The 12,472-nt window shown below is 37.4% G+C and overlaps 1 protein-coding gene across 4 annotated transcripts in view; it reads left to right on the top strand.

The window, feature by feature from the left end:
- Positions 1 to 12,112, top strand: part of LOC116768260 (phospholipid-transporting ATPase ID) — a 43,125-nt gene extending 31,013 nt beyond the window's left edge. For 2 of the 4 annotated variants that reach the window (XM_061523442.1, XM_061523439.1), the window contains 20 exons: positions 388 to 518; positions 1,258 to 1,457; positions 1,718 to 1,936; positions 2,231 to 2,339; positions 2,712 to 2,851; positions 3,528 to 3,704; positions 5,181 to 5,360; positions 5,474 to 5,584; positions 5,657 to 5,833; positions 5,994 to 6,165; positions 6,443 to 6,547; positions 6,755 to 6,907; positions 7,514 to 7,655; positions 8,887 to 9,015; positions 9,447 to 9,598; positions 9,807 to 10,030; positions 10,143 to 10,368; positions 10,449 to 10,552; positions 10,637 to 10,810; positions 10,886 to 12,112. In XM_061523442.1, the coding sequence (XP_061379426.1) occupies positions 388 to 518; positions 1,258 to 1,457; positions 1,718 to 1,936; positions 2,231 to 2,339; positions 2,712 to 2,851; positions 3,528 to 3,704; positions 5,181 to 5,360; positions 5,474 to 5,584; positions 5,657 to 5,833; positions 5,994 to 6,165; positions 6,443 to 6,547; positions 6,755 to 6,907; positions 7,514 to 7,655; positions 8,887 to 9,015; positions 9,447 to 9,598; positions 9,807 to 10,030; positions 10,143 to 10,368; positions 10,449 to 10,552; positions 10,637 to 10,810; positions 10,886 to 11,278 (3,418 nt within the window). In that variant the 3' untranslated portion in view covers positions 11,279 to 12,112. The remainder of the gene's footprint in view (positions 1 to 387; positions 519 to 1,257; positions 1,458 to 1,717; positions 1,937 to 2,230; positions 2,340 to 2,711; positions 2,852 to 3,527; positions 3,705 to 5,180; positions 5,361 to 5,473; positions 5,585 to 5,656; positions 5,834 to 5,993; positions 6,166 to 6,442; positions 6,548 to 6,754; positions 6,908 to 7,513; positions 7,656 to 8,886; positions 9,016 to 9,446; positions 9,599 to 9,806; positions 10,031 to 10,142; positions 10,369 to 10,448; positions 10,553 to 10,636; positions 10,811 to 10,885) is intronic. The other 2 variants (XM_061523441.1, XM_061523443.1) reach the window with 2 other exon arrangements.
- Positions 12,113 to 12,472: the final 360 nt, after the last annotated feature.

Raw genomic sequence — 12,472 nt, forward strand, 5'->3', positions numbered from 1 at the left:
TTTATTAAATTTTACATTAAAATAAAATAATATTTTAACATATAATTAGGTTGATCATTTAATTAAGTAAATAAACATGAGCTTGGTAACTAGGATGCTATGGTAGTGCTAGTAAATATTTCTATGTAGTGTATATATATATGTATGTGTGTCTGTGTATAGAATGTTTCTCGCAAATGAAACGTAAATATGACCAAGCTCGTTGTTATATTAACATTGGTTAAATATTAAGAATAGGTTTTAAGTCATAGCACAGCTCGTAATACAATTATTTTTTTAAGTATTTGTTTGTAATTTTTTCATAATTTTAATATATTTCACATAATTACTTCAGTTGATGACCTCAATAAAATATGATTCAATGTTGATTCCTGTAATGATTTCCAGGGAGACGAATTTAAAATGTCGTCAGTGTCTTCTGGAGACGGCCGCCATGGGTCAAGACGACGCTCAGCTGGGAGCGTTCGACGGCGAGATCGTCTGCGAGACGCCTAACAACCTTCTAAATAAATTCGAAGGTACCCTTATATAGATGTAAATTTTTATTTCATATTACAATACCAATACTTTACAAACGCTTTTATTGGTCGCCCTAAAACACTAACACATCACAACACATCTTCAGATATAGTTTCACACCATATGTCTTTATTACATTAGTTTCAGCGTGTGTAGGGTGACCATCCCGTTTTTACACTGCTCAAGCGTGTGTGTATGCCAATACGACAATAATTAATTGCTCTCGTTTCACTTTTATTATTTATGTAACTACAGGTATGAACCTGTTTAAATTGTTTCGTATAGAATTAGTAGATACCATATAATTTTTTTCTATTAATTATATATTTAACTATTAATTTTTTTTTTTTAAATCGTAAACGTTATTTTATTGAATTATTTATTCATCCGAAACTTGGATACTTTTTGCTTTTTAAAAGTACGTATCATTATTTTGTGAAAACCGTTTTGTGAGCACCTTAAATTTACATCGATAAATTTGAAAAGAATCTTGTGCCATCAACTTCATCTATCAATGCGCACAACGCGGCTGAACCATGTGCACTAAGCACTACATCATGCATTGCACCAAACAATGCACCAAGCAATGCACCAGTGATCACATTAACTACACGAAAAAATATCATCCCCTATTCCGATAAATCCAAATACATAGACAAAAAAGTCAGACATAAAATTCATATTAGAAATTTATATTTATTATATATATATAATTTTAAGTTAAAAAAATGTCCGTAGGCACATTGAGTTGGCGTGAACAGCACTTCTCCTTGGACAATGATAAGATTCTGCTACGTGGCTGTGTACTGCGGAACACCTCGTGGTGCTACGGTGTGGTCGTGTTCGCCGGCAAAGACACCAAGCTCATGCAGAACTCGGGGAAGACGAAGTTCAAGAGGACCAGCATCGACCGACTGCTCAACTTTCTCATTATAGGGGTATTCTCACTACCTTAGACCATCAGTACTTATATAAACTGCAGAAAATATATGCTATAGTAACATTTTGACAAATAAAAAATAATATATAATAATACATAAAGGAATAAAATTTAATAGAGATATATTAAATTATTATGCCTACCTTAGTTTTAGTTTTATAAGTATTTCTTTAAATATTAACAGATTCGAGAGATAACTAAATAAGGATATTGTTTGTATTAAATAGATTAATAAACAGTGAAATATCGATGTTTCAGATAGTGTTGTTCCTGTTGTCGATGTGTGTGTTCTGTACGTGTGCGTGTGGTGTGTGGGAGTGGTTGGTGGGTCGATACTTCCAGTCCTACCTGCCCTGGGACACTCTCGTACCAGCGGAGCCGGCGCCGGGAGCGCTAGTTATAGCGCTCTTGGTATTCTTCTCGTATGCAATAGTCATGAACACTGTTGTGCCCATATCTTTATACGTCTCCGTTGAGGTTGGTTAAAAATTATTTTATATAAGTAAAAAATATAATAAAAAAAATTCCTCGATGAAAATATTTAGTTATGAACAATCGTATTAGTTCCAAGCAATAAAATTGATTTTGTGAAATTAATTTTGTAATTAAGAAAATTCACTGATATCAAAATTAATGTCTATTTAAAACTGAACTGGTTTTTTGGCAATTTTAATTCAAACTAATGTATAGAGTTGTATCAGAAAAATATCTAATTTAAAGCAATTCAAGACATTAAGTTCCGTATTATATATGATTAATTAATGTTTTCAGGTCATAAGGTTTGCACAAAGTTTTCTTATAAATTGGGATGAAAACATGTATTACGAAAAGACTGGAACAGCTGCTAAGGCGAGGACCACGACGCTGAACGAGGAACTGGGTGCGTGTTCACAAATATTGGACCTTAAAACTACCCTCAAAAAGCATCATAATAGGATATCAAACTAATTTATATTACATATACATGAACAAATATAAGTAACGTAAATAATAAAATACACTACTATAAAAGAATATAATTTCCCTGTAACTCTTATTTCCATATAAATGTAGATCGTATAATAATGAGTGGAGGATTTGCTTAAGATAATTGTAAATACCCATATGCATATAACTTGCATAAACATAGTTTATTTATAATCCGCACAGAATATTTTCGTATAAAGGTGTTTTTAATATTCATTCATTTTTACGTAGTTTAAAAAAAATTGTGAACTATAGACATCTACTAATATAAGAATATTTTTTCCAGGTCAGATACAGTATATATTCTCGGACAAGACGGGTACATTGACACAGAACATAATGACCTTCAACAAGTGTTCCATAGCCGGCGTGTGTTATGGTGACGTAGTGGACGAGAACACCGGCGAGACCATCGAACTGACAGACGTGAGCACAGCACTACATCACATCACACACGCACACACACACACACACGCACACACACCTCACATCATAGTAGAGAAGCACTTTGGACGCCGCGCATGTAGGCGACACGATACATGCGAACATACAGCACGTTATTGATATATCATATGCATGATACCAAGGATTGCGATTTAAATTATTATTATTTTTCCTTTATCCATAGTTTCATATTTCATAAGGGAAATTTTTCTGATTTTGTAAATTTGTATGTCTGACAGTTTTGACTAGTTTGTGAGATTGTTTTGCTGGCACGCATTGTACATGTCGACGACTCCTTCACTCTCACCGTTTTGTGGCGTTTTGCATTAATTTCCCATTGTTTGTGGTGTTGGAGTATATGTCATTTTCTTTTACCACGCAATTATGCAGAGCATTTATTCCGAACGAATTTTGTACTGCAAGTAGATCTTAGAATCAGGAATAGTATCGCATGTGCACCAACACATATTGATTATATCTTACTGATAATTGTTTCCCAACGGTATTGGCTTTATAAATTGATGATTTGTTCGATCCACGTGATATTCGAACTGTTACACGTTATGTATAACACGGCCCGCACGTGTATGTGATCGCAAGTTTAGTTGCGTCGCGTGCGGGGGCCTGTAGGGTTGTGTGTGACGCGACTGTGGCGCAGCGCAAGCGGAGCGGCGGGGGAGGATCGCGGACGGCGGGCCCCCTCGGAGGCGCGGCGGGGGGCCCGGCGGGGGCCAGCGCCGGGGGCCCGGCTGGGGCGGGGGGGCCTCGCGCGCGGCTTCTGGACCTCGAGCACGAGCAGGGCCGCAGCACGCCCGGCGCCACGACTCGTCCACACGTACGCACACACACACGTTCATACACTCCCGCCTTGGGTGATAGGAACAATATTGTATCGTTCATATCACCCAAGGCCCTAGTGACGATTCTGGCTTGATCTCTTCGATATCTGTAGTAGGTGTTTTTCAATATTTCTAATAACAATAATTTGTTTAGAACTAATTTCCGGTATAACAAAGATTATCTTTATATTTTTTTTTTATTTAATCCTCTTCCTTATAATTCATATTGAAATTTATCCCATCTTGTAAAACACATGCAAATTGGTTTATGGTGAATCAAACAGCAAATAATACTTATATCAAACGTTAACGAAACATTAACAACAAATGTACTGGAATTCTATTATTATTATTATTAAGTCTGTTAACAAATACTATTATCAAGTACACATATATGTACGTATATATATATATATATTAGTGGTAGTAATTGCTTGACTCCTCTACTTCACTCTGCACTGCTTGTATTCTTCTGTGAATGTGTTCGCTTGGCATGTGTATGTAGTGTGCTTCTTAACCGTAACTGATATTAACCGGCGTCTTGTTCCTTTGCTTATAAGGTAATAGTTTTTCGTCACGGTAATACCCTTTTAGCTCTCCACAATCACATCCAATGTTTGTCTTTAGATTACCCTTTCTTGAACCCTATTTTATTATTTGGTTACAATAGTCCTCTCGCTTATATTATTTAGCTTCTGAGGTATGTGAGTGACGGCGGCGGAGGTAAACACATGTCAATTCATTCTGCCGTTGACTACTAAATGTTGCATTACTAAACTGTTCGCGCCTGTTTGTTCCTGACGCACACGATGTGATATCCTGCGATCGGTCCGCCAATATCACGACATATGAAAGATTTGATATACAATTTTCACTGAAAAGTTAGAAATATTAGTATTTTACTGACCGTAACGTGATTGTTAGTGAAGGAAATTCGGGTCTTCCACAATCTAGTTTTGATACTGGCTATAGTTGTGGCTAAATTTACACCAGATAAGAACACCAAAAGCGGAATTCTTATCTGCTTAAAACAACTGGCACCGAATAGATTACCATCTATGAAATATTAGAGGACGTCATATCGTTTTTAAATCGTCATCATATCGTTCCGATCTCGTATCTCTTTGTGTAATAAACCAGAGAAATGAAACAGATTTTTGATATACATGTATTAAAAGGGAATAAATTAAATAGCAATGGTTCTGATATTTATATTAAAGTACGTAATATTATCCAGACGGTAAATAAATATGTAGCTTTACACCCATAACATAAATAATAACAGAGCCAACTTGGTTATCCGGAGTGTTTGTCCCCAAACATCACGTGTACTGTCCACTGCTCACACGCCGCAGCAGGATACTAATATAAGCGCAGGGACCATAACTATTATCTCGATCTAGAACATTTTTTCTCGACCCGTCCTCGATTCAACTGGTAACATACAGAATCGATCGTATAACATCCCGCAGAGCACTGAGCCGCTCGATTTCTCCGACAACCCGGAGTACGAGCCGGAATTCAAGTTCTTCGACTCGAAGCTGCTGAAGGCCGTCCGGCGCGGCGACCGACACGTGTTCGACTTCTTCAGACTGCTGGCCCTCTGTCACACCGTGATGCCCGAACAGAAGAACGGAAGATTGGAGTATCAGGTATCTTGATATAGTGATTGAGGACGTGTTTTAGACATGATATTTGTCTTCCTATATTTTACTTATACGTTGTAGTGATTAATAGGACTTAATGATTAATTCTTTTTTCCTAGGCACAATCGCCGGACGAATCGGCTCTGGTGTCAGCGGCGAGGAATTTTGGTTTCGTGTTCAGAGAACGGTCGCCTAATACAATTACTATAGAAGTTATGGGTAAAACGGAGGTACGCACTCAACGTCCCAGACAATATTAATGGTAGGGTGTTCCTAAAACTAATTTCCTTCTCTCGTTCCAGGTGTATGAGTTGTTATGTATATTAGATTTTAATAATGTTAGGAAGAGAATGTCCGTGATATTGAAGAAGGATGGTGAAATTAGGTTATATACAAAAGGTGCTGATAATGTTATATACGACAGATTAAAACGGAACAGCCAGGAGGAGGTCAGATTGAAGACGCAGGAGCATTTAAATGTGAGTGAACGGCCACGTAAAGTGACCTCTGACGTATAATTAGTGTTGATATAATTGTATTAAATGCTTCCAAAAATAAAATGAAAAAGTCATAAGTAAAAAATATTAAACCAAATATATATATTATATTATAACTATAGTATATTGCTTTATAACTTAGAAATTCGCCGGCGAGGGACTTCGTACTTTAGCGCTGGCGTGGCGTCCCCTGGAGGAGCGGGGCTTCGCGGAGTGGAAGAGAAGGCACCAGGCCGCCGCCCTCGCGCTCCGAGACAGGGACGAGAGACTCGACGCTATATACGAGGAGATCGAAACCGACCTCATGCTGCTCGGTACATACACTTACATGACACTCACTGGCTGTAGTGGAATGACGTCATACTTTAGCACTTATAAAAATAATATTTCTTACATTCACTAACTATTCATAAATTTAAAAAAAAATACTTAAATACCGTCAGGAATTGCCTGCGTATTTGGGAATTGAGTTGTTTCTGGTCTGATCAGAAATTTATAATATGAGAAACCAATGCTCTAACAGTTATGAAAGACGAGTTGTACTTTCTTACTCAGTAACATCATGACATGACGTGACAATGTTTATTTCAGGCGTGACAGCCATAGAAGACAAGTTACAGGACGGAGTGCCGGAAACCATAGCTAACCTGAGTATGGCCGGCATCAAGATATGGGTATTGACTGGAGACAAGCAAGGTATGGCATGATACACATATATATACTTCTAATAATATACGTGCCAGATTTTTTGAGAAAAAGTTTTTGAATGTTCTGTGAAAAAAATACGAACTAAACATCAATTAATTGTGAACACAAAAAATAGGTGCTATATAAGGCGAAATATATGTTAGGCTGTTATAATTATTATATACATGTAATATAAAATAAATTAATTGTTTCCAGAGACGGCCATCAACATCGGTTACTCCTGCCAGCTGTTGACGGACGACATGGCCGAGGTGTTCGTCATCGACGGCGCCTCACACGACGACGTGGAACGCCAACTCGCCAAGTGCAGGGACTCTATACACGTCGTCAGCACCTTCCTGCCGCACGGTATGCACTAATGATATTATGATCTCATTATCTGTTTACATTTTTTTTTATCTGTTGTTATCGCCATATAATTTTAAAAATAGAATTTTAATTTGTATTCCATTGAGGCTATACGTTTTTAAAAACGTTGTTCCTCAATCGCCCATTTGTCTGGACTCCAGCAAATCATGCATCGATAGAAGAAAAAATACATGTACGCTCTTTATACGGGAAGACACAAATATAATAATTAGGAAAATTTTTTGGTTAAAGGTTACAAAAATATGAAATAAAAGCCACATTCAACAATAACTACTTAAGAAAAATTTATTAAAATGAAACGTATTTTAAACGTAAAACCAGCATTTAGTGACGTCACTGCTGTTATGAGAACCTACTTGAAGTTATTGTTGCAAAAGTTAATATTGTTTAATAAATAAAAATACACATTGGGTTACATAGTGCAGCCTCTAGGAATTTACTATGACTTATTGTTATATTACTTATGAGTTGCCTGTAATTATTTTGGCGAAAATACGGTTTTCGGTTACGGTTTTCAAGGCTAGAAATGGGACTAAATTTCTACAGTATGTCTAAATTATAGTTATGACTTTGTATGTATTTAAGGTTCGGAGCCGAAGAGTTGTAGCTCGGAAGCTAACGGCGGGGCCGTCCCTCGTCCGTCCCCTGGCAGAGCTGCCAACGTGAAGCTGAACGCGCCCGCCGTGTCCGTCGTCACTTTTAGGTGGGAACAAAACTTAGCACACAGGTAGACATCCACATTGTACGCATTCACACCAACACCGCTCACCACTGTGTCTATGGCTATGTTGGAGACCTTACTTGTGCTTCTCTGTGTTACCGACTGTGGCACCTTGTAGTTTGTAGTCTTGCTTTTTGTAGTGTTACATGCCTCTCCACACCACTGCACCAATCCATGTCTCTGTATGAGTTAGTATCATCAGATAATACTGTTTTATTAAAGAAATATGAGTTTAGTTGATGATACAAACTCCCACTAGTTATGTCACAATACCGACTCACTATAGTAACTTTTTAGTGTGCTTCTTTAAATCCAGCCAATAGTAGTGTCACAATGCTCTGTGCTATACAAAAGTAAATTTAGTTGTTATTTTTTGACAAATAATTATTGAGATACTTTTTCTATTCTCAGTAGACAATGACTGTGAACATAAATCTTTATAAAAATAAAAGGTTTTTTAAATGCAAAAAGTATTTATTGTAAACAAAAATGTATCCATTAACCTAATTTTAGTATGTGCTCTATTTTCATCTTAAATACTTAAAATTTTATTTTTAAAAGTAATACTATTATGTTAATTTAAGGTAAGACACAGTTTGAAAATAAAATCACGTATCTTGTTACTTACTACTGCACTGTGCTATAGTTAAGTGTACTTGTACTTTGTCCCTCTATTTCTAACTGTAGTTTACAAACACGGTACTGTTTACAAAACACTTGTCACAAAAAAATACAAACACTGTCTTGGTGAGCTAATTAACATTCATTAAAATATTCTATAGTTAGTTATGAGTTATGAGCTAAATAAATAAACAGACAAATTCTAATTTTAAAATATGTTGTCAAAGTTTTTAATATAATCGTGGATATCCTCTCAATTGTTTGTTAATTTATTTATTTTATTTACTCTATGTAGTGTTGCTGCTTTGAGGCTATTTACATTTTTATTGCTATAATTAAGAAAAACCTTTTTTTGATACATTTGATTTTTTTATATATGTAGAATGTATGATAGATGATAATAATGTTCATTAAATAAATAATGTATTAAAACCTTATTGCTTGGATCTCTATTTGCTGTTTCTTTGATACGTTAAATAATAAATTTATTACAGGAACAAGATTAATAAAAATGTTGTTTTCCTTGGAAATGTATATATATATAACTTAGTGACTTATTATAATAAGTTTAGGTATTAGTGTTGATATTATAATTATAAATGATATTTTATTTTAGTAATGAGTACGCGTCCGGGGGTCCTTATTCGACGGACGCCAGTGACCACAACGACGACACCAACGGGTTCGCTATAGTTGTCAACGGACACTCGCTCGTCCACTGTCTACATCCCAAGCTAGAGGAGAAGTTAGTACTTGGGGCTCATTGATAATGATGGAATTAATTTTGGAGCTCATTGTTTTTGATGGGTATTATTATGATTCGTCCCAGGTTCGACTCCCGGAGAAAATATATTTAGTAACCCTTGGCATAAGTGAGGAAATTCTACGTAACCAAACCCATTTTGTATATAAATATATGTATATAAACATTATATAGAGCAATACATTTATATAATCATTCTTCCTCTTTTCCCATACAAGTTGTCATTAGGAATCCTTAAAATAAATCTCGGTTAAAAATATGTTTTAATTTAGATTTTAACTCAGACAATTTACATATATTAGTCCTATGTTTTTTGTCTATTTATTATTCAATTAAGTACAATTTCGATGTTGATGGCGTCTTCAGAAAAAATTTGGAAACTTATGACGTTAGTATTTCCTTGTGATTAACAGATTCTTGGACGTGGTACTGAAGTGTCGTTCCGTGATCTGCTGTCGAGTAACTCCGTTACAGAAGGCAATGGTGGTGGAGCTCATAAAGAAGAGTCGGAAAGCTGTCACCCTCGCCATAGGAGACGGCGCTAACGACGTGTCCATGATCAAAGGTACTACACTATTGTGATATACACATTTGTTCTTTAGGCATTCAATATTATCGATGATATTAAAAAATAGCTGTACATTAACTGTTCAGTTAATAGCTATCAGAAAAGTTACCTCCGATTCCACTACAACTCTGTCTAAGAGACGTTAATGTGGCTTATAAAAACGATAATTTTATTATACGTGTTAGTTATTGTTGATATGTTACAGCGGCACACATTGGCGTGGGCATATCTGGCCAGGAGGGCATGCAGGCTGTGCTGGCTTCGGACTATTCGATAGCTCAGTTCCGTTTCCTGCAGCGACTGCTTTTAGTCCACGGTCGATGGTCTTACTACCGCATGTGCAAGTTCCTGAGATACTTCTTCTATAAGAACTTTGCTTTCACCGTATGCCATTTCTGGTTCGCTTTCTTCTGTGGATTCAGTGCTCAGGTGTGTTTATTAATATATGTACTATGTTTGGTTTACGTAGTTTGCTTGAAAATTACAATAATTTGGTAATTTATTGTTCCGGAAGTCTCTTGATGCGACCGTATATTCCCAGACGGTGTTCGATGAGATGTTCATCTCTGTGTACAACCTGTTCTACACGTCCCTGCCGGTGCTGGCTCTGGGTGTGTTCGAGCAGGACGTGTCCGACGCCACGTCCTTACAGTTCCCGAAGCTGTACGCGCCCGGACACACCAGTCAGCTCTTCAATAAGACGGAATTTATAAAGTCCACTCTACACGGATGTTTCACATCGCTCGTGCTGTTCCTCATACCCTACGGTCTGTGGAAATGTTTATATTTACATGAATACGTCGATCCTAATATCCTTTCTTTATGTAACGTTCCTGTTGTGTTCTAGGGACGTACAAGGATGGTCTGGCGCCCGATGGCAAGATATTATCTGACCACATGCTCTTAGGAAGCGTCGTGGCCACTATATTAATCATAGATAACACTACACAAGTGAGTGTGTACTTGGAACGCTTTGTTTGTCCTCTTGTGTATGTTTAGTTTATTTGGTCGTGTGATGGAAAACGTTTGTTAAAGATCGCCCTGGACACGACATACTGGACCGTGTTCAATCACATCACCATCTGGGGTTCCTTGGTGTCGTACTTCGTGCTGGACTACTTCTACAACTACGTGATCGGTGGACCTTACGTGGGCTCTCTCACAGTCGCGCTCACACAGGCTACATTCTGGTTCACGGCCGTGTTGACCGTCAGTGCCTCTTAGCATTTATCATTAGCTGTAAGTATTGCCGTATTGAACTAACCTCGCCGTCCGTCCGTCCAGATGATGATCCTCATGGTGCCGGTGGTGTCGTGGCGGCTGGCGTGCTCACGGCGGCGGCCCACGCTGGCGGAGAGACTCCGCGCTCGCACCCGCTGGCGTCGCGCCGCCGCCGCGCCCGCTCCGCGCACGCCGTCGGCACGTCGGGCGCGGCGCTCGGTGCGTTCCGGATACGCGTTCGCTCACCAGGAGGGCTTTGGTCGACTCATCACTTCCGGGAAGATCATGCGGCGTATCCCGCACGCGGACGCCGCCCTTTCCGCGCTGGCCTCTCTGCCGGGCAAGTTCCACCCCCGCGCGAGCACGCCGCCGCCGTCTGTGTCGCCCTCGCCCTCCCCCCCCTCGCCGCCCTCGCCGCGCGCGCCCAAGCAGGATCTCGACTCCGTGGACTTATGAGCGGGGAGGACGATGATATAAGGACGTCTGTGCGTTGTGTGAACGTGATAACTGTTTGTAAATATTCTGTGGTTACAAACGACACGTAATTTTTTTTGATAGACGGCATACTGTCGTCGCGACTCGTATTGTGATAATGTTGATAGATTTAAAGATTCGTATTACATATATTATTGCCTATATTAAATTATATTTGTTGAGAGTATATATTGATAGATATTTATTATGGTACGTGCTAAGATTACTCTTTTATATCGGAAAAAGGTAGTTGACTTCGAATGTTCCTTTGTATGTGTAGAGGACGTAGTTCCGGTTACCGTAAGCACCGCCCATCGAGTATAGACGATCAGTTCGGCTTTTGTAAGATATCGTGTGACGATAGAATTTTGTTACCGAAACCGTCGCTTATTTTGTTCTTATGAGGTAGAGCTAAAGTTTACTTTTTTATTTTTTATTTTTGTTTACTTCACATGAGCTTAATGTTTTTTATGCTTTTTTAATTATTGTCGTCTGTGTCTATGACTTTAGTGAAACGTGCATTTAAATTTGTCAATATAGTGAGCGGTTAAAATAAACACAAAGAGGAGATGTACCTAATGACAATTATCATTAACGAATCGGTCAGCAGTTTATAATATTATTTTAAGTTTCATTAACGTGATAAGTAACAAAGTCTACTTCTCAGTCTGAGTCTGAACTCATCAATACAATAAATCAATGCAATGTTTATAATTTGAATTAATAGTGTTTTGGGTTATTTTAACTGCATACATTATCATTATACATTTGCTTTGGTATCCAATTTTTAATAAAAAAAATTACTCTCTTACCAAATGTATTTTTCTTTATTTTTGTTTTCCTATAATCTAGAACTATGTGTATGTGTGTGTAAGTAAGTGTTTCATAAACCTTTTACCCTGAAGAATAATAATATACATTTTTCATTTGATTTATTATCGTATTTTTTGGATGGTGAAAATACGATATGTAATAATTTAAAAACTTGAGGTGGCTTAAACAATTTATTTTTTAAACAATAATGATGTTTTTGTAAGAGTATAATTTTTGGTAATCGGAATTTATAGTAAAATGTAAATTGTAAAACGAGAATACGCTGTTTTAATCTGAAAAACATTATTTCATTTCAATGTATACACCCCAAAATCTGAGATATCATAATAATTTACTTGTCTG

The sequence above is a fragment of the Danaus plexippus genome, chromosome 19 (genome assembly GCF_018135715.1).
Source record: "Danaus plexippus chromosome 19, MEX_DaPlex, whole genome shotgun sequence".
NCBI lineage: Eukaryota > Metazoa > Arthropoda > Insecta > Lepidoptera > Nymphalidae > Danaus > Danaus plexippus.